General features: G+C 38.9%; 1 protein-coding gene across 1 annotated transcript; it reads left to right on the top strand.

Annotated features, from left to right (window-relative positions):
• Positions 1-16,582: 16,582 nt before the first annotated feature.
• On the top strand, positions 16,583-19,231 carry LOC132123265 (uncharacterized). Its single transcript, XM_059533827.1, has 7 exons — positions 16,583-16,653; positions 16,966-17,043; positions 17,145-17,192; positions 18,004-18,129; positions 18,334-18,507; positions 18,591-18,703; positions 18,916-19,231. The coding sequence occupies exons 1-7, from the start codon at positions 16,642-16,644 to the stop codon at positions 19,229-19,231; spliced, it is 867 nt and encodes a 288-aa protein (XP_059389810.1). The 5' UTR covers positions 16,583-16,641.
• Positions 19,232-23,116: the final 3,885 nt, after the last annotated feature.

Here is a 23,116-nt window from a genome sequence, read left to right as displayed (position 1 = left end):
ATGTTAGTACAAGTGCAAAAAGGCGTGTTCTCTCTCTCTTTTTTTTGCAGTAGATTCTGCAGTTCAGAGGAAAGTTAGTGAGTGTGTGAAAGATGAATGTGACCTTTTACCATCAGTTTTGGGGAGTGACTAGTTACATGTAACAGAATTATGTTATTTAATTACAACATAAATGTAATTGTAATCAAAAACGCATAATTAAATTACAGTTACTTATGAAAATGTTAACGATTTTCAAAGGGGGTTACTTCTGAATTTCACACACACACACACACACACACACACACACACACACACACACACACACACACACACACAGCTTTTTGTTTTATAAACTGCATTGACTGCTCTAAAGTATGAGAGTTTAGGACACAGTACAAGACTCATGATTATTTGATAACTGTTTAATTTCCTATTTGGGTTTGTGTATAAGCTTTGTTTTTTAAGATTAACTTTTTTTTTTTGTTCAAGGCATTGTTAGATGCTAGTGTTTCCTGTTATAGCTATGCAAAGAGTAAGTGTCTACGTGACATGGAGTCAGAAGTGTGTTGCCTGCACTGAAGAGATGAACATGAGACGTTACCAGAGGTGGAAAGAGTACAAAAATATTCTAGTCAAGTAAAAGTACCATTACATTAATGAAATTTTACTTAAGTACAAGTAAAAGTACCAGTCTAAAAAATCAACTCAAGTAAAAGTAAAAAGTAGCTCATTTAAAATTTACTCAGAGTAAAAATTACTTAGTTACATTTTAACAGTGGGAGGGAGTCAAAAATGGGACAGACCAAGGGTGTCAAACTCAGTTCCTGGAGGGCCACAGTCCTGCACAGTTTAGATTTAACCCTAATTAAACACACCTGATCCAGCTAATCTAATCATTTAGGTTTATTTGAAAACTACATGATATGTGTGCTGGAGCAGGGTTAGAACTAAACTCTGCAGGGCTACGGCCCTCCAGGAACTGAGTTTGACACCCCTGGGATAGGTCTATTAATCTCAAACTAGTTGTTTTTAATTAAAGGAATCAGTTATTTAGAATAATAAAACATTTGGGCTGTTATCTGGCAAATCAGTATCAACAAACTCATCTTTTCAATACAGAGGAAATGCAAAAGCTTCATCGGACGTGGCATTTAGATGTATTACACTGTATAGTGCAGGACAAGAATGCATTTAACCTGCAGTTACAAATGCATGAATAATGTTTTGATATACAAGACATAAAATGTTGAATGCTCATTTGAAATTATAAAAACTTAATTATAAAAAAAAAAAAAATCAAAAGATACTTTAAATGTGAAATTAAAATGGCCAGTATGTGTCAGCAAGTCACTGTTAATAAGTGAGTCATTGCGATTGAACCGAATCATTTAAACGGTTGATTCATTCAGAAACGAAACAATGTCATGTTGCTCAGAGATGCAAAATTTTGCTTTGGTGGCTGTGTTTGGAATAAATTTTTGTTGTAGAAATAGAGCAAAAACCGGCAATATGGTGTCTAAAATGCAATTCTCTTAGTTTGCTGTCCTGTTGTAAAAAAAAAATATATATATATATATATATATAAATATATATATATAAATATAAATATATATTTAATAAATATAAATATATAAATATATATATATATATATATATCATTGGCGGCTGCTGGTCTTTCAAAGAGGGGAAGCTCATTTTCGGCCTACATTATAACCCTCTGATGGTCTTCATTTGTAGTGACACTCGGGGTCTTTTTGACCCCAGACAATAACATTTCATTTTGTAATAGTAAAATATTTAAATTTTTTACAAATATAATTTTACTCTGTTCATTTATGTTTTTACTAAACTTTGTACAGTTTTTGGAGGATTTAAATCTTTTACATTTCTATAAATAAATAAATATTTATTTAAATAGGCTTTTTTTTTTTTTACAAAAAAAGAAAAAAGCATTTCAGGTAAAATTCACTTCATAAAAGACCCAGATTTCTAACTTTCATACATGGGGATACCATGGATAATTTTATAAGGTTTAATGTAAGATTTTTGCCCATTTTTGGGGAAATTCAGTTTAAAAATTGTAATAAATCACTTTAACCACTAGATGGCTATAGTGTGTGTGTGTGTGTGTGCGTGCGCGCGCACATTTTCAATCTTAGTTACCAATTCAATTTTGTGGTGGTTCTGCATTTTACAAATATCAAGAAATATTGCCGCAGTTTGTCTTTCGAATACACTTGAGAAATCGGCGATCATGGGACTGAGCGTGAAACAGCTTCACCGACTTCTTATGGTGCAGATCGCTGTCAGTCAAAAGGAGATCGACAGATCCTCCAATCATCACGCGGAAGCCCAGTCTTCATTCACCTCCAGAGACGATGAGCGTCCGTGGGCGGGACATAATCGCAGCATTTATCCAATGACCGTCTAGCTTCGGAGCACAGAAAAAAACTGTTCAAAGAAAGCCCCATTGAAGTCGCTCGGCTTCTTTAGGGAAATGCACTGTGACGCTGCGGGAATGTATGAGAAGAAAATCGAGTCAGCCGATAGGGACAGGATTGTTGTTCCCACCGCACAGCGACAAGAGATCCTTGACAGCTGCCACTGTAAAACCCGACAAGTAACTCAATTAAGTAATTAAGTAATTAATTGAGTGATAATTGTGAATTAGTGATGAACAGCAGCTGTTAACAAACAGAATCACAGAAAAAAAGAGAAACACAAGAACTACTACAACTGACTTCAGACCAGGGGCGGACTGGCCATCGGGAGCACAGGGACATTTCCCGGTGGCCTGACGGTCATTGTGGCCTGCCGGCTGCCGCTGTGCAGTCGATCAGACTGACGTGCAATAGGCTGGTATGCAACTGCGAATTAATCGACGGTCTTATGAATCAACGAATCAAGCGATCGTTGAGTGAAAATGACACCACCACATGACCAAACATCAGCGAAGCACTGCCTAATTGGCTATATTCAAAGGCAGGCTTTATCTTAGAAAATCGCGCAGAAAATGGAGCGTAAACACAAAGGAGGAGCAGAGAGGGAACGTATAAAAAGGAGAAAAGCCCTGGCTACAGACGCAGCAAATTGCTGCAAAATCCCAGCCATGTTTGCCAGTAAGGGAGCAGGTCAGTCAGAATTACATTTATATATACTAGGGATGGGAAGGTTCACTGAAAAAACTGAACCGTTCAGTTCACCACACACTGTTCGGCACACGCTGGGACCGCTGTTCAACTTAAATCTGACAAAGCATGGTTTAACACGTAAAACAAAGAGGGTTCAGTTAATATATGTTTCTGTTGATGGATGCGCCTTCTGGATTCCCAGACATTACCCTGGACAAATCATTCACTCTTGTTCAATACTAGTACGAACACTGGATCAGTGCATTCTCTTAAAGTGACAGTCTTTATATTAATCGAACAGCAACAACAAAGAAATCACTCACTGCTCTTGTTTAATTCAGTTCAATTCAAGTTTATTTGTATACCGCTTTTTACAATACAAATCGTTACAAAGCAACTTTACAGAAAATTATGTTTCTACAATATTTAGTAGTAGCTTATAAGTGGTGACTGTCAGTTTGTGCACATATGACAGGATTTTTCAGAAAAATTAATACAAGACGTAGTCAGCCAGAGGATGAACATTATTAATATTATTAATAATTAATAATTATTATATGATGCAGTCACACTTGTAGCAATATTTCAGGGTTTTTCCTACATTGGAAATTTTTTGTTTCCTACAAAACGATTTTTTGTCCCGCCAAAGCCTTATTTGATCTGTAATTGGGTTTTGTGAGTGAAGCAGGCTACTGAGGAGTGATGGAGAGAACGAGCACAGCGCCCCACCTATGGAAGGCCAAAAGGGTCAAATTCACGTGAATTTTAACGCATCAACAACACGTTAAATACTTGTATTTCACGCGTAAACAACACGTATTTAACGCGTTAAATACGTGTTGTTTACACGTGAAAAATCAGTGTGTATTTAACGTGTATTTCACGTGTTAAATACACGTGAAGTACATGTGAAGTACGCGTTAAAAATCAGTTTGAACGGGTCAATGTCATTGGCTGCTGACTTGGGTCAAACCACTTCTGTGAGCTTAGGGGGGTGTACCATTCATAGACAGGCAACCACCATTTAACATGCTATAGATCAGCTTATTCATCCCTTTTATATGGTCCTTTTTTGTATAGCCTATAGAAATAACAGTTTTGTGAAAAATTATTATATTATTATATTAGAAATAAATTTGCCTTGTTTTTCTCCACATATGTCTTTTCTTAGTAAATAAACCTATTAGTGAACATTATAGTTTTAACAGTGATCGAACTTAAGTTAGCATCAGAGATTTTACATTTATGTGGGTAAATCCCTTACAGTGGAGGTAAGCAATCAATGCGGGTTTAAGACGGACCATTGTAATCAATATATGTCTTTGGAAAACAACCTGAGCTTTTCTTGTGCTTACATTTACAGCTATCACCAGCAGGTGACGCTCATTATGCAGTATTTAAGACTTTCAGTTCAGGTATGAAAACTTGATTTGGCTTTCCTGACAGCAAAAATATTCTACTTTACTAAAGTCCTAGCACCATGAAAATTTATATTAAAGCAATTTATCCGTGAAATTATGTGATTTGTTAAATTACCTTTTTTTTCAACCACAAATATAGAATGTATCTGCAAGTAATATGGATTGTTAATGAGATGCCTAATGTACACTTCATAACAGCTAGAATTAATTTTATGGCTTTGTTTTATGTTTTTGTGACAGTTTAAAATTATTATTTAAAAAAAAAGACTAGGACAGAAGACTATTTGTTCTACCAAATGCCCAAGCACCTGTAACATGAAGGTATTTTTACCTCAACTGGTGTTGAGATATTCTTGATAGGCTACCATATAGAATAAATTAAGCTGTTTACTCTTTAACTTAATGTATATGACATAGCAAATTTTTCTTCTGTTTATCTGCTCAGTTTTATATTATATATTTATCATGTGTATATCTGTTTAAAATTTCATGTTATTATTGTGTATGTTTATATTTACTGTGCATTTTCGGTTTCTATAGAAAACGACACACTATATAAACCCAAACAAAGGATTATATTCAGTCTTTGTTAATAATTAATAACTGAGTTTTTGTGGTGACAAATAAACGGGCCTGTACCATGGATTAGCTGGCTAGCCAGGTAAATTTCATGTTAGTTTGCACCAATCCTGGGATTTAGGTATCACATAAGTGGCTTGGCTTTTAGCAGCATTCATTGGCATAGTAACTTACACTCCACGGCTAACCTGCTCCGGGCACGTTATGTTCTGGGTTAGAGATCTCAAACCTTAAGTTGGACCAATCAGATGTGAGAAAAGTGACACGTGTCTGACACAAAGTCACTCCCCAGTTTATCTGGCTCCAAATTAACAGTCACTAATGTTAACAAAAAAACAAAACAAAAAAACAAAAAAGGAATATGTCTGGCTTTAATGATAATTACGGAGTCATTTTATGATTTATATAATAATTGTGATTCTTATTATTATCATTATTATTTATCTTAAGCAATTTTAGTTTAACGGTTATTATAAATCATTTATTTAAAATAAATATTAATGAATACAGATATAATATAAATCATGTAATATAAATAAGCTGTAGTATCAAAATATTGCACTATTTAAAAAAAAAAATCTGACCTTACATGTTGAGTGAAAGTGAAAAAAGTGAAGTGACATTCAGCCAAGTATGGTGACCCATACTCAGAATTTGTGCTCTGCATTTAACCCATCCGAAATGCACACACACAGAGCAGTGAACACACACACACACACTGTGAACACACACCCGGAGCAGTGGGCAGCCATTTATGCTGCGGCACCCGGGGAGCAGTTGGGGGTTCAATGCCTTGCTCAAGGGCACCTAAGTCGTGGTATTGAAGGTGGAGAGAGAACTGTACATGCACTCCCCCCACCCACAATTCCTGCCGGCCCGGGACTCGAACTCACAACCTTTCGATTGGGAGTCCGACTCTCTAACCATTAGGCCACGACTTCCCCAACAGTCGTCTCGAGTCTCCATCACTATATATTTTCAAATGTATAAACTAAGTTAACAAGTTTCACCTGTCACTGCACTGATAGAGCAAGATTATTTATTTTATTTGTCCTCCTTCATTTTTCATATGACGTTTAAATTTGTCATATTCTTCCATCTCTTAACCTCTAGCAAAACCTTTAGTTTTGAATCTCGCTGGGTCTCTCACAAGAAGTAAATCAAACTTGCTTTGTGTTGCAAGGTTCGTTATTATCTGTTCGTCAGTGATGTCACACATTCATGTACACGAGCTCCACAAACTCAGGATCAAAGCCTGTAAATGTAATTTGTAAATGAAAACACAACATCTGATTTATCATTTATCTGACAATTATGCCAATAAACTTTTGAAAGATTTTCCTCTACAATACACCATAGTATTTATAATTATAGTCTATTAACTAGCCGAAATAAAATGAAATATGTAAAAAATTAAACTGCATTCCAGCAAAGAATCCAGTCAGCATAAACAAAGCTTGATTTGCACGTTGAGCATTTAAAGTACACTATTATTTACTAAAGTATTCAGAACGTTAAGTAAAGAGATCAAAATAAAGAGAAAAGACTCACAAGACTCTAGGATGGATAAAAATGTTTTCTTGTAGGCCCATTTTACATTATGCACTTTATGTAACATTTATTCATGATAAACTTAATTTGAATGCTGACAATGGCATGTACTACAGTCCGGTAGCTATGTCCTGTGGTAAATATAATAATTTATTAATTAAATATTTTGTATAGGCTAATAATTAATATAATAATTTCTTAATTCAAAATAAAGTATTAATTAATAAATATCTGAAAAACCTGGGTTGCTATGGTCATGAAGGTTTCTTTATACATTAAACTCTTGGCCACGAGAAACACATGTCGTTCCCTCAACATAAGAAGTCATGGACACGAATATCTAGCTCCCTATCAAACATTGTATAGATTTTAAAATATTACTTATTACTTATAAAGCCCTGAATGGTTTAGCACCTCGGTATTTGAACAAGCTCTTGTTACATTATAATCCTCAACGTCCGCTATGTTCTCAAAACTCAAGCAATTTGATAATACCTAGAATATCAAAATCAACTGCAGGCGGCAGATCCTTTTCCTATTTGGCGCCCAAACTCTGGAATAACCTACCTAACATTGTTCGGGAGGCAGACACACTCTTGCAGTTTAAATCTAGATTAAAGACCCATCTCTTTAACCTGGCATACACATAACATACTAATATGCTTTTATTATCCAAATCCGTTAAAGGATTTTTAGGCTGCATTAATTAGGTCAACCGGAACCGGAAACACTTCCCATAACACCCTATGTACTTGCTACATCATTAGAAGAATGGCATCTACGCTAATATTAGTCTGTTTCTCTCTTGTTCCGAGGTCACTGTGGCCACCAGATCCAGTCTGTGTCCAGATCAGAGGGTCACTGCAGTCACCCGGATCCAGTACGTATCCAGACCAGAATCAGAATCAGAATCAGAAAGAGCTTTATTGCCAAGTATGCTTGCGCATACAAGGAATTTGTTTTAGTGACATAAGCTTCCAGTAAACTGAGACAACAACACACAGACAAAAAAAAAAAATTTTTACAGGAGAATTACAAATTGGCAAATAAATAAGTGTATAAACAATTGTGCTATAAATGATAATGGAATAGGATTGAGTGAGATGCAGGAATGTTCTAGGATGGAGGGGTAACAAATAAATATAAGGATATTGCACATTTTTGCATAAGCATACGTTTAAGTGGGAAACATTTAACTGTTCATGAGGTAGATTGCCTGGGGGAAGAAACTATTCTTGTGCCTTGCTGTTCTTGTATTTGCGGCTCTGAGGCGCCGGCCAGATGGCAAAAGTTCAAAGATGGGGTGACTTGGATGTGAGGGATCCAGAGTGATTTTCTGAGTCCTTTTCCTCACTCTGGATGTGTACAGTTCTTGGAGGGTGGGCAGGGGAGCACCAATAATCCTTTCAGCAGTCCGAACAGTTCTCTGTAGTCTTCTGATATCTGATTTTGTAGCTGAACCAAACCAGACAGTAATTGAAGTACACAGGACTGACTCAATGACGGCTGAGTAGAACTGTTTCAGCAGCTCCTGTGGCAGGTTAAACTTCCTCAGCTGGCGAAGGAAGTACAACCTTTGTTGGGCTTTTTTCACAATGGAGCCAATGTGATTGTCCCACTTCAGGTCCTGAGAGATGGTGGTTCCCAGGAATCTGAATGACTCCACTGCAGCCACAGTGCTGTTCATGATGGTGAGTGGGGAAAGTGCAGGGGGGTTTCTCCTAAAGTCCACAGTCATCTCCACTGTTTTGAGCGTGTTCAGCTCCAGGTTGTTAAGACTGCACCAGACAGCCAGCTGCTCAACTTCCTGTCTGTAAGCAGACTCGTCACCGTCCTGGATGAGGCCGATGACTGTAGTATCGTCTGCAAACTTCAGGAGCTTGACAGAGGGGTCTTTAGAGGTGCAGTTGTTGGTGTACAGGGAGAAGAGCAGAGGGGAGAGAACACATCCCTGAGGGGCACCAGTGTTGGTGGAGCAGCTGTTTGACATGAATTTCCCCAGTCTCACTAACTGTTGCCTATCTGTCAGAAAGCTGGTGATCCACTGACAGATAGAGCTAGGAACAGAGAGCTGGGTCAGTTTGGTTTGGAGGGTTGTTGGGATGATGGTGTTGAAAGCCGAACTAAAGTCCACAAACAGGATCCTCACATAAGTCCCTGTTTTGTCCAGATGTTGCAGGATGAAGTGCAATGCCATGTTGATTGCATCATCCACGGACCTGTTTGCTCGGTACGCAAACTGCAGGGGGTCCAGTAAGGGTCCAGTGATGTCCTTCAGATAAGCCAGAACCAGTTTTTCAAACGACTTCATGACGACAGATGTTAGAGCCACAGGTCTGTAGTCGTTAAGTCCTGTTATCTTGGGTTTCTTTGGAATGGGGATTATGGTGGAGCGTTTGAAGCAGGAAGGCACTTCACACAACTCCAGAGATCTGTTGAAGATCTGTGAAAAGATGGGGGCCAGCTGGTCAGCACAGATTTTCAGACAGGCTGGTGTAACGCCATCTGGGCCTGATGCTTTTCTTCTTTTGTTTTTCTTGAAGACCTGGCGCACATCATCTTCACAGATTTGAAGAGCAGGAGGTATGGAGAGGGGGATTGCAGGAGGTGTTAATGGTTGTGTAGGGAGATGGTCAGAGTGGGTGTTGGGGGTTTCAAATCTACAATAAAACTCATTCAGGTCGTTAGCAAGTCGTTGATTAGCCTCAGTGCAAGGGGATGGTGTCTTGTAGTTTGTGATGGCTCTCAGTCCTCTCCAAACTGAAGTAGAGTCGTTGGAAGTAAACTGGTCTTCCAACTTTTTAGCGTAGGTCTTTTTAGCCGCTCTAATCTCTTTGTTCAGTGTGTTCCTGGCCTGATTGTACAAGACCCTGTCCCCATTTCTGTAGGCATCCTCTTTGGCCTGACGAAGGTGTCTGAGTTTTACTGTAAACCATGGCTTATCATTGTTGAATGTTAAATAAGTCCTGGTAGGAATGCATATATCCTCACAGAAACTAATATAGGATGTTACAGTCTCTGTGAGTTCGTCCAGATCGGTGGTAGCAGCTTCAAAAATGCTCCAGTCTGTGATGTCAAAACAAGATTGTAAATCCTGCTCTGTTTCGCTGGTCCATCTCTTCACAGTCTTTACTACAGGTTTAGCAGATTTAAGTTTCTGCTTGTAGGTCGGTATAAGATGAACCAGACAGTGATCAGAACGTCCCAAAGCTGCTCGTGGAACAGAGTGATATGCATCCTTTATTGTGGTGTAACAGTGATCCAGTATATTACTGTCTCTGGTGGGACAGGTAACATGCTGTCTGTATTTTGGCAGTTCACGGGAGAGATTGGCTTTATTAAAGTCCCCAAGAATGATTAAAACAGAGTCCGGGTGTTGTTGTTCTGTGTCTGTGATCTGATCAGCGAGTTTCTGTAAAGCCAGACTTACTTGCGCTTGAGGTGGGATGTAAACACTAACCAGAATGAACGAGTGAAACTCCCGCGGCGAATAGAACGGCTTGCAGTTGATAAACTGCGTTTCTAGATCAGGACAGCACATCTTCTTTAACACAGTTACATCTGTACACCACCATTCATTGATGTAAAAGCATGTCCCGCCGCCGCGCGATTTCCCCGTTGATTCTGCGTCGCGATCCGCTCTAAACAGCTGAAAGCCCGGCAGATGGAGTGCGCTGTCCGGTATGGCGTCATTCAGCCAGGTTTCCGTGAAACACAGAGCAGCAGAGTGAGAGAAATCCTTATTTGTCCGAGAGAGCAGAAGGAGTTCGTCCGTTTTGTTGGGTAGAGAGCGGAGATTTGCGAGATGGATGCTAGGCAACGGCGTTCGAAATCCGCGCTTCCTGAGTCTGACGAGCACTCCCGCTCGCTTTCCCCGTCTGCGCGTCCTGAAGCGCTTGATCAGCGCCGCTGCTCCTCCGATAACAATGTTCAGTAAAACGTCTGTATAATAGAAATCCGGAAAAATATCATGTGGTGTGTTCTGCCGAATGTTCAGCAGTTCATCCCTGGTGAAACTGATCGTGTTTGTTAAACAAAAAACAGGAAAAACGAACAAAAACAGTACAAACACTGGAGAGCCAAGCACTGAAGCAGCCATGTGCGGCGCCATCTTGGATTAAACAGATGCTGGATCAGCACCTAGAAAGGACCTCTACATCCCTGAAAGACAGCGGAGACCAGGACAACTAGAGCCCCAGATACAGATCCCCTGTAAAGACCTTGTCTCAGAGGAGCACCAGGACAAGACCACAGGAAACAGATGATTCTTCTGCACAATCTGACTTTGCTGCAGCCTGGAATTGAACTACTGGTTTCGTCTGGTCAGAGGAGAACTGGCCCCCCAACTGAGCCTGGTTTCTCCCAAGGTTTTTTTCTCCATTCTGTCACCGATGGAGGTTTGGTTTCTTGCCGCTGTCGCCTCTGGCTTGCTTAGTTGGGGTCACTTCATCTACAGCGATATCGTTGACTTGATCGCAAATTATTGCAAAGATACTATTTAAACTGAACAGAGATGACATCACTGAATTCAATGATGAACTGCCTTTAACTGTCCTTTTGCATTATTGGCACACTGTTTTACTAATTAGTTGTTTTGACACAATCTTTTTTGTTTAAAGCGCTGTATAAATAAAGGTGACTTGACTTGACGTACCAGGAAATCCCTAATATGGACAAAAGCATCCAGCTTTCACTGTGTTATCTGAATAAAAGGCAGAAATATTTGGAAAGGTGAAGACATTAAACACACGATTGCGACAATATATGGTTTATTTGTGTTTTTTTAAATCATCTCAACCAGGTAATAAAGTAAATGAACAATTCAGTGCGACTTGACATAGCATTTATTACAGTACATAAACTACAGGCTACAGAAACTATTTCTGCCTTATTATGTGATTTAAAAAAAGTGTTTGAAGTACATTAACAAAACATTTATTGGTTATTGTCCAACAGTGTATCTGATTTCTTAGCAAATTAAAATAAAGAAATAAGAGAAAATAAAGTTTCCTCCTATAATCATATTCAGCTTGCATCTGCTTGCTGGTATATAATACCCGTCATCAAATATTTTTTGTAAAAGAATTGTAGTTTACAGAAGAAATGGTGACAAAGGATCGTGACTCCTGGCACAAATTTTGGCAGCTGATACATACAAATGTATAATAATAATAACAATAATAATAAACAACACACCTATGGGGTTATTCCAAAAAAGCAGGTTATGTGATGTACCCGGGTATGTTTGAGGATAAGCAAGCAGATAACCTCAGCTTTTCTGAGGTTTCTAAAATCAGAAGTTACTTTCTGGTATGTAAGTAACCCTAGTTGCTCTCTTAAGATAACATGCTCCAGAACGGCTTCTGTTTCAGGGTTAGTTCACTTCAGCGAAGTGTGATCTACTGACGAGCCTTCAGTGGGCGTGAAAGATAGCACACAACATTATAATATTACAATATGTAATATAGCTTATTATATACAGGTGCTTCTCAATAAATTAGAATGTCGTGGAAAAGTTGATTTATTTCAGTAATTCAACTCAAATTGTGAAACTTGTGTATTAATTAAATTCAATGCACACAGACTGAAGTAGTTTAAGTCTTTTTTTGGCTCACATTTAATAAAAACCCACAAATTCACTCAACAAATTAGAATACTTCTTAAGATCAATTAAAAAAAAACATTTTAGTGAACTGTTGGCCTTTTGGAAAATATATTCATTTACGGTACATGTACTTAATACTTAGTAGGAGCTCATTTTGCTTTAATTACTGCTTTAATTCAGCGTGGCATGGAGGTTATCAGTTTGTGGCACTGCTGAGGTCGTCTGGAAGCCCAGGTTTCTTAGACAGTGGCCTTCAGCTCGTCTGCATTGTTTGGTGTCTTGTTTCTCATCTTCCTCTTGACAATAGCCCATAGATTCTCTCTGGGGTTCAGGTCTGGTGAGTTTGCTGGCCAGTCAAGCACACCAACACCATGGTCATTTAACCAACTTTTGGTGCTTTTGGCAGTGTGGGTAGGTGCCAAATCCTGCTGGAAAATGAAATCAGCATCTTCAAAAAGCTGGTCAGAAGAAGGAGGGGAGCATGAAGTGCTCCAAAATTTATTGGTAAATGGGTGCAGTGACAATGGACCAACACCAGCAGATGACATTGCACCCCAAATCATCACAGACAGTGGAAACTTAACACTGGACTTCAAGCAACTTGGGCTATGAGCTTCTCCACCCTTCCTCCAGACTCTAGGACCTTAGTTTCCAAATGAAATACAAAACTTGTTCTCATCTAAAAGGAGGACTTTGGACCACTGGAAGACAGTCCAGTTCTTCTTATCGTTAGCACAGGTTAGACGCCTCAGGAGTGGCTTAACAAGAGGATTATGACAACTACAGCCAAATTCCTTGGACACATCTGTGTGTGGTGCTCTTGATGCCTTGACCCCAGCCTCAGTCCATTCCTTGTGTAGTTCACTCAAATTCTTGAATAGATTTTGCTTGACAATCCTCATAAGGCTCCGGTTCTATGAGTTTGTTGTGCATCTTTTTCTTCCACACTTTTTTCTTCCACTCAACTTTCTGTTAACATGCTTGGATACAGCACTCTGTGAAAAGCCAGCTTCTTTGGCAATTAATGTTTGTGGCTTACCCTCCTTGTGAAGGGTGTCAATGGTTGTCTTCTGGACAACTGTCAGATCAGCAGTCTTCCCCATGATTTTTAAGCGTATTGAACCAAACTGAAAAACAATTTTGAAGGCTCAGGAAACCTTTGCAGATGTTTTGAGTTGATTAGCTGATTGGCATGTCACCATATTCTAATTTGTTGAGAGAGTGAATTGGTGGGTTTTTGTTAAATGCGAGCCAAAATCATCACAATTAAAAGAACCAAATACTTAAACTACTTCAGTCAGTGTGCATTGAATTTATTTAAGAATTTGAGATTAATTACTGAAATAAATTAACTTTTCCATGACATTGTAATTTATTGAGAAACACCTGTATATTTATTTGTAAGATTTCATTGTGGTATGGAAACAGGGTCAGCCCAGGATTGTAAAGCCCTGCAAAGCGTAATGCTCTCAGCTAAGCACATCTCCAGAACATCTCTACCCTCTCTGCAAGTTATCCACACCAGGAGATGTAAGTCTAGGGCTTTAAAGAACCTTTAAAGAAACCCATTGTTTAATCTGCTACAGTCAGGCAGACGCTTCCACAATCTGCAAAAATGGAGAGGATCAGGAGGCGTTTCTACCCTCATGCTATCAAACTACTAAACATGGACATTAAACACACTGCACTTTAGATACTCTGCTAGTGTAGGGTTATCCAATACCTCCCTGCACACTGCACTTTTTGGTTATAAGCTAGCTATGCAACTCATCTTCACTGCACATTGTTTTCATCTCTGCACAATTAGCTGTGTAGTAGTTTAATATATTGTGTATATTTCATTATTTGTATTTACATTTCTCTTTTTTTTTTGCAAAGTCTAAAAAGAGCATTCCAGGCCTACATTTCACTGCTTGTTGTGTCATAACTGGTACATGACAAATAAAATCTTGAATCTTGAATGATGAAGCACTAATATAAGTAATAAATAAGTTAATATATTATTCTAACATGGTTATTATATTTTTATAAAATTTTTATTACATTTTATATAACAGTTATCTGTATAAATTATAAAACACTATGCTAGGGTGATGTTTATTATATATGTGTGTATATATATATTTATGTGTGTATGTATGTGTGTGTGTATATATATATTGCATTTTATATTATCGTCTCAAACATGGATTGGCATTTTCTATAATGTCTAAATTGTACATCAAATTAAGTATCAGATATTAATTGATATATAATTTGCATTAAACAAACAATATAATTCATATTCTCAAGGATTAAATATTAAGAAGGGGAAAAAAATATTGCAAAACCATCAATAAGGTGGCGATATGCACTAAGCATGTGAACGTCCATTCAACAAAAGAAGAAGAAAGAAACTGCATGGCACTTTTTCTTAGCGTCCGTTTCCATAGTGACTTACTCCCGGATGCGTTTTTGGAAGCACATACCTCGAGTAAACAAGGTTTGGGGTTAATCAACCGAAAATTCAGGGTTTAGCTGACGGTAAATTAACTGTGCTTTCTTAAATAAACCCCTGAGGGAATGCCACCGGAAGTGGCGCTGCGATCTGCTGCTTCGCGCTCTATCAAATTGCTTGTTAAGCGACAGCCAATCAGAGGGCTATACCCTCCCCCACTCGTCTGCAGCCACCTAGATTTGCTTTGGCTTAAGGTTTGACTTTGTAGCGAAGGGATGTCACAAAAAGGGTTGATTGTCACAAAAAAATTAGAAGACTTAATGTTTCTCCACTTTCACCATCTGTGCTGAAAGCCAGCAAAGAGCTAAATCGGTCTGCTCTATATCTATTCCCAAAGGTACATCAACCATACCTTGAGCTTAATGTTGTTTAATCAAAGGCGTTTTTATGCACAACCTACACATTCTGATTTTAACATTTCCTTATTTTAATATTATTGTTAATTTCTCTGTTCTTGACCATTTTTTTGTTATAATGTTTGCTATAACTTTTGATTCTGGGTATGAGTGATCTTGATGTTTTGATATTGAACTTGACTTATGATTTTTATAAAACATAATCTTATTTAGTCTAAAAGCCTATCAAAATGTTGTTTTCCAATAAAATAATTGTTTACTTAAAAAAAAAACATTCTAGTAATTGAATTAACCCTTAACATTTTCTAACTCATACAAATGAACTTCTGTTTATTCTCTACTATTTTAAGAAGCGTTTGGAAGGGCAAGCGGAAGAATAGCAAGAAGAGTGTCATGTAAGTTTTTTTTTTAACCACCTTACAGATTTGCAATAAACATTTAGCAGTTTACTGAGGGTTTAAATATCCAGATGATGAAATGTTAAATGTTGTTTTGGTTTGTCAGGATGAAGGCAGCGACTCGGGCCAAAGCCTGGACCAAGATGTATGCAAAACCTGTTTCTAGATTTGTGTACTTCATACTAGTGGTGTAACGGATTACAAAACCCACGGTTCAGATCATATTGTGTTTTTTGAGTCACGGATCAGATAATTTTTCAGATCAGAAGAATAAATAAAATACAAATAAAACAAAACATTAAGTACGCCTACTTTGATAACACTGCAAAAACTCTTCAGATAAAGTAAAAACATCATTAAAGACAAGTGAACAGACACATGTCACAAAAATAAGAATACACAAATTAAAATAGATAAATACAATAGAACAGTTACAAATAAAGTTAGGTCTAACAGTACTCGTGTACATAAATGTAGTGATATACTGCATGCATGGTGTTCACTATATAAATTAAATATAGAATAATCAGTAAAATTTTTGTTTTACAACAGTGAAAGTTATTTTTAGGCTGCTAAAAATAAAAAGGCATGGAATCAATGTATGAATACATGACATAATAGACTGTACAAGAATATTTGTCGAGACAGGGATTTTAAGATCATTTTGTTTATTTGTCTATTCAAGCTCAAGGAGTCGCAAAACAGAGCTCGGTTATGTGGTTACACGCCATCTGAAAGGTGGCTCTGTGAGTGTCCATCTTTGAGTGTGTGTGGCTGAGCGCAGAGAGAAAACTGATTTGTGAAATTTGCCGCTTGCATTTGATTTATTAAAAAAAAAAAAAATTTTTTATTACAAACACGTGCAAATAATAATCTTTTACTATTTAATGGCTAAATGCAGTTAATCCACGAGTCACATGTGTTCCGAACCATGGGTCCTGGTTCATATGGATCATGGATCAACCACCATCTGTTACACCCCTAATTCTAACATCATACCATATTCTTTCATTTAACAATAACTTGTGTATTGTAATGGTATTCTGAAGGATGTACAGGTGGTCGATACCTCAGACTCCCTGGAGGTAGTCGATACCTCAGATTCTCTGAGGCCGCATACAATGGAGAGGGATGTAAGTTTATCCACATGGGATTTAGAGTTGCTTATTCAAGTGATTTAATAAGTTATTATCTATGGAAATTACCCAACATCAAAAGCAGTTTTACTTTGAAAGATAATGAGGTGTTATTGCAATGCAACTACACAGGATAATTTTACAGGTTGCACATGAATCTCATGCTACAAAAATGGAAATAGAAAATTATGCTTATGGTGTAATCTCCAATAGTTTAATACTAGGGGCTTTTAAAATGTAAAAAATATTAAAGATTAATGTTAATCATAAGTAGACTGAATGGTCTTGCATTCTTAATGTTGCTAATAGGAACTGCGTGAGTGGCGTGCACTTCGTGAAAGTCAAGACAAGAAATACCTTCCGAGACTGCGAGCTGACCAAGACCGAGTAAGCAATTACAGTATATATTTATAACTTTTTTTTTCTGTTTTATACATGTCTTCATGTGTTTGCATGTGAATTTGTCCATTTTTTTTATTTACCCACAGGACCAGGCACAACGCAGAGAAGCTGATTTAGAGAAAAGACGCAAAGAGGTACATGACTCATTTGTTGTTTAATTTAAAGGGTTAGATCATCCAAAAATGAAAATTCGGTCATTACTCACTCTCATGTCGTTTCAAACCCGTAAGAACTTTGTTCGTCTTCAAACATAAATCAAGATATTTTTGATTAAATCTGGGAGGTTTATGACTAGTCCATAGACAGAAATGTAATTGCTACTGTCAAAGCCAAGAAAATTATTAAAGACAGTGTTGAAATAGTCTATGTGACTGCAGTGGTTCAACCTTAATTTTATGTAGTGAAAAACAAAACAAAAAAACTACTTTATTCAGCAATATCTTCTCTTCCCTACCAGTCTCCTACACAGTAGATGCAGTAGGCACAGTGCAGTGCTTCCAGGTTTTGCATCAGAACACCAACTCAGTATTGGGCAACGCTGTGCATGTGAGCACCACTACGCATGCGTGTGATGCTGACGCTGGAGCCGCCCAATAGCGAGTCGGCATTCTGAACATAGTTATATAAAAGTTGTTTTGTTTTTGTGCACAAAAAGTATTCTCGTCTATGGACCAGTCATAAACCACTCAGATTTCATCAAAAATATCTTTATTTTGTGTTCTGAAAATGAAGGTCTTACTAGTTTGGAGCAACATGAGGGTGAGTAATTTATGACCGAATTTTCATTTTTGGGTGAACTTATCCTTTAACCAATCATAAACTGATTCAATTCAAGTTTATTTGTATAGCGCTTTTTAAGGTACAAATAATTGCAAAGCAACTTTACAGAAAATGAAGTTTCTACAATATTTTATATTGATGTGTTTAACTGTGCTTTCTTGACAGGCTTTGGAAAGAAGGCGTCTCAATTTGAGCAGACTGGCTGAGCCACAGGATGGCATCCCACTTCAATTAAAGTATCCTGATGGCCATATCATTAGGAGAAGATTTTACCTCACACACCCAATTCAGGTATTCATACTGTAAAGTGGGTTCAGATGTCAGAACACTTCATACCATTATTCCCAATATACCAAATTCCCCACCATTGAATGTATTTTAATTCTAAGCTACTAACATCAATACATAATTTGATTTCCTTTCAAATTCATAATTTTATGAATACAAGGCAATGTTGTATTTTAATATCTCAGTATATTTCTTTTTTTCTTTAAGCACCTGTTTGACTTTGTTGGCTCGGATGAGATGGCAACAGAGGTGTTCTTCATCCAGAGGGCCATGGCGCCACGAATCAGGAGTACGATAATGGGCAGAATAATGGATTACATCAATGAGTCCTGCACCGTTTTTGTAACCTGGGATGATGTAATTGACATCACAGACATTGATGTGAGACTCATAACTATGAAATTCAAAACCTTATTAAATTCTATTTAGGAGTTTACTTTGGTTTTTTAATTTTGTTCTGTCAGCACACCCTGGTTCCTGAAGAGAACATGCATGAGAACAACTCATCTGGGTACTTGGATAGAACTGTCGGCTCACCAGATTTTACTCATGTTAATGACACTAATGGCACTAATGAGTAATTGGAAGTTTCCTACTTTATTATTAATGTATTGTTAATTGATTTGCTAGCAGGCCATTTGGGTGTTGCATATAGATTCAAGATAATATGCCCATCTGTTTTGGATATCGCAAAGCCTCACCTGCAATATGTTTTATTAACTGCTACTGCTTATGAACATAACTGTCCATGTATTGGTTTTAATTTACTGTTATGCTTTATTTTTCTAGACCAGATCTGAAAACATTACTGGCCACCCTAGTATCGAATGTATGTATTGAAGAGACGCCTAGCAGTAACATGATAAATATATGCAGACAAAACGTAATGAATGGTGCTGTGCAAGCCTTTGCAAGGAGAACCTTTACCCCAGAGGCCAAATTAAGTGTTGTATTTATGGATGACTTCAATCAAGCGGAGGGTGCAGTGGATGAGGGTGGGCCTAAACGGGAGTTTTTCAAACTCCTTATGGTAGCTCTCAAGGAACGCTCTCTTTTTACAGGGCCACAGAATAATAAGAATCTGTCTCTGGATAGCCGTGGTTAGTATTCATATATGATCCTTGTTTAACTTGCTCTTTTTACAAACTTAAATTATATTTATGCCTTTTCAAATGTAGATTTCAATTTATAATTGTTTTATGCAATTATTTCCCACACTCTTACTGATAAAAAAAAATATATTTTCCGTTTTTCAACACTTTTATTTTTGCAGCATTACAGAGAGGTCTGTACCGAATATATGAAATAATGATTGCGGTGGCACTCGTGCATGGAGGGTTGTTTCCTTCCTTCTTTTCTGAGAGGCTTTACCAAAACCTGTGCTCTATTCCATCATCATTACCCTCTCTTGAAGAAATCACTGATCTGGATTTCCAGTGGAAATTAAAAAAGGTATGACAATCTTAATTATTCAAGACAATAATGTAGGTATCACAAAGGCCAACTTCTACTAATAAACTGTACATGACAAAGATCAGTGAGGCAGAAGATATTACAGCAGCTAGGGATGCCATTATGGAAGCTGCAGATAGGCTATCCTTGTTGGGGTCCCTGGGGCATATCACCACCATGGAGGAACGGGACCAGTTAGTTCAGGCAGCCATTACTTTCTATGTGGAAGGAAGGACTGAAGAAGCCTTACTACAGTAAGTGTGTATATTTTATGTAGTTGTGTGTGTGTGTGTGTGTGTGTGTGTGTAAGTAATATAATATTTTTTATATGTAATCTTTGTACTTATAAGTTCATCTTTAATGACCAATACAAATTGTAATCTTGTTTTCAAAGCCTTCGTTTTGTTTCACGACAGTACCAGAGTGGTTGGAGCAGATTTTTTTTCCCCCACTTATTGTATGGAAAAGTACTTGGTGAGCCGTTTTTTATTTTATTTATTTACAAACCTCTGGCTAGTGCTAAACACTGTTACCTTCAATGGTGAACTTGCTCCTATTTGAAAAAATGTGAGGCCAGGGGTTGACCGACACTGTTCTTAATCGTTCTTCAGATCTTGCCTTGTCACTGTGTGTACAAACCCAACATGTTGCTTGCCAATTGCCATAGAAAAGCAAGCTTCAGCAGATGGAATGGAATCACAAGCTGCTATTTTGAATGACGCTCACTCCATTGCTGTATGGGTTCTGGTGAGAAGACATAACTTGCAAGAAGCTGAACTTGTGTGGCTCTGTAACAACTGCTCATTGGTTGATTGCTGATTGCTGACAACTGTTATCGGACCTTTTATATATTGTTCATACAAAGCATCACTGAAATATACTTAAAAAAAAAACAATGAAAATAATGCAGTTGTGTTTCATTGCATGTTGTTCTATATAAAAACTCGTTTTTTTTAGATTTGTAGTGAAATTATTTGGTCAGAGGTGTTTGTGGGTTTTTTGGGGGGGAGGGGCTCCAGATTTTATTAAAGGTTTAAAGGGGGGCAAGACGAAAAAAGTTTGAGAACCACTGACTTATATGATCACTTGGGTGTACTGGGGTAACATGATTTTCTGTGAACATGTTTTTAAATGTACATATAGTCTGGTAGGGTCTCCCAAGGCAAACAGGTCCTAGGCGACGGGTCAGACTAAGAGCGGTTCAAAAACCCCTTATGAGGAGACCAAATCAAAGGACTGTGACGTCGCCCGGTATGGCGCAGCCGGGGCCCCACCCTGGAGCCAGGCCCGGGAGTGGTGAAGAGGATGGACTCTTCACCACTCTGGAGTTGCCCATGGTGAGAGGTGGCGGGCTGGTGTGGGTTTGCTTACAGCCCCCCAGCTCAGCTGCCATGTGTTGGAGTTTACCCCGGTGAACGAGAGGGTCGCTTCCCTGCGCCTTCGGGTCGGGGATAGGTCTCTCACTATCGTTTGTGCCTACGGGCCGAACGGCAGTGCAGAGTACCCAGCCTTCTTGGAGTCTCTGGGAGGGGTGCTGGAAAGTGCACCGACTGGGGACTCCGTCGTTTTACTGGGGGACTTCAACGCCCACGTGGTCAACGACAGTGACACCTGGAGGGGCGTGATTGGGAGGAACAGCCCCCCGATCTGAACCCGAGCGGTGTTCAGATATTGGACTTCTGGGGAAGAGGGAAGCAGTGCCCTACCAACGCTGTTTACAGTAGAGGTGGGGAGCTGTTGACCTCAACTGGGGATGTCGTTGGACGGTGGAAGGAATACTTCGAGGATCTCCTCAATCCCGCTGTCACGTCTTCCATTGAGGAAGCAGAGGCTGAGGGCTCAGATGTGGACTCGTCCATCACCCAAGCTGAAGTCACCGAGGTAGTCAAGAAACTCCCCGGTGGCAAGGCACCGGGGGTGGATGAGATCCGCCCTGAGTACCTCATGTCTCTGGATGTTGTGGGCCTGTCTTGGCTGACACGCCTCTGCAGCATCGCGTGGCAGTCGGGGACGGTGCCTCTGGGATGGCAGACCGGGGTGGTGGTCCCTCTTTTTAAGAAGGGGGACCGGAGGGTGTGTTCCAACTACAGGGGGATCACACTTCTCAGCCTCCCTGGGAAAGTCTATGCCAGGGTACTGGAGAGGAGAATCCGGCCGATAGTAGAACCTCGGATTCAGGAGGAACAGTGTGGTTTTCGTCCAGGCCGTGGAACACTGGACCAGCTCTATACGCTCTACAGTACAGGGTGCTGGAGGGTTCATGGGAGTTTGCCCAACCAGTCCACATGTGCTTTGAGGATTTGGAGAAGGCATTAGACTGTGTCCCTCGCGGCGGCCTGTGGAGGGTGCTCCGGGAGTATGGGGTCCGGGGCCCTTTGCTAAGGGCTATCCGGTCCCTGTACGACCGGAGCAGGAGCTTGGTTCGTATTGCCAGCAGTAAATCAGACTTGTTCCCGGTGCATGTTGGACTCCGGCAGGGCTGCCCTTTGTCGCCGGTTCTGTTCATGATTTTAATGGACAGAATTTCTAGGCGCAGCCAGGGGCCGGAGGGGGTCAGGTTTGGTGACAACACGATTTCGTCTCTGCTCTTTGCGGATGATGTTGTCATGTTGGCCTCATCAAGCCAGGACCTTCAGCATGCACTGGGACGGTTTGCAGCCGAGTGTGAAGCGGCTGGGATGAGAATCAGTACCTCCAAATCCAAATTCCAGCACTGGGTTTTTCTCCGCAACCAACGCTGAATTTCATTCATGAGACAGGGCGAAAGGACCCTGAGGCCAATACTTGTCTTGTAAAACTAAAACTTCCCATCCATAACACCTATGAAGTGTTCACCAAGTACATGTGTGAGGGCATTATTCAAGCTCCCACTTTTGGACTGGCTTAAAGTAACTGTAATCAATAATGGATAGTTGAATGTTCTCACAAAACAAAATAGTTCAGAACCAGTTCTTAGTTTTTCTTATTTGATGTCTGTTATTACAAATAACCCAAGAGTCTTAAGGGGAATTTATCAAATGACATAGTGCTTTTCAAAGTTTAGCTGATAGGCCAAGCCTAAAAATTGAGGATTAATTGATTACATTATAACGTTTTGAGGTCTTGTCAAAGCTGTGTTGCACACAATACTTTATGTATTATGAGTTAACAATTGAAATTTGAATGGGTGTTTGGAAATACATCTACCCTAATAAACAGCTAAGTTTGTGCTACTTCAGTTGGATAGGCTGCATTTAAGAACACTTTAAGTCTATAAAAAAGTTTTCTTTGAGCTGGTTTGTTATAAATGTTGTAATCTATGCAAATTAACCCTGTGGGAATCACGCAACAGTGAAATACAGTGAACAAATAGTTACAAGTATTTATTTATATAACTCCTCTAAATTGCTTAACTGGCCTAAATAACTGACAGCTTTAAAATACTTCTACATGCGAATTACACATGCTAAAATCGAGGGGAGATTCTGTCCAAATAAACTTCCTCCGCCCATTTTAGAATTAATTTTATTCTCCTTCTTGCAATCTGCTGCTCCACACT

This window comes from Carassius carassius, chromosome 41 (genome assembly GCF_963082965.1).
Source record: "Carassius carassius chromosome 41, fCarCar2.1, whole genome shotgun sequence".
Classification (NCBI taxonomy): Eukaryota; Metazoa; Chordata; class Actinopteri; order Cypriniformes; family Cyprinidae; genus Carassius; species Carassius carassius.
This window is presented reverse-complemented; position numbering and strand designations above follow the sequence as displayed.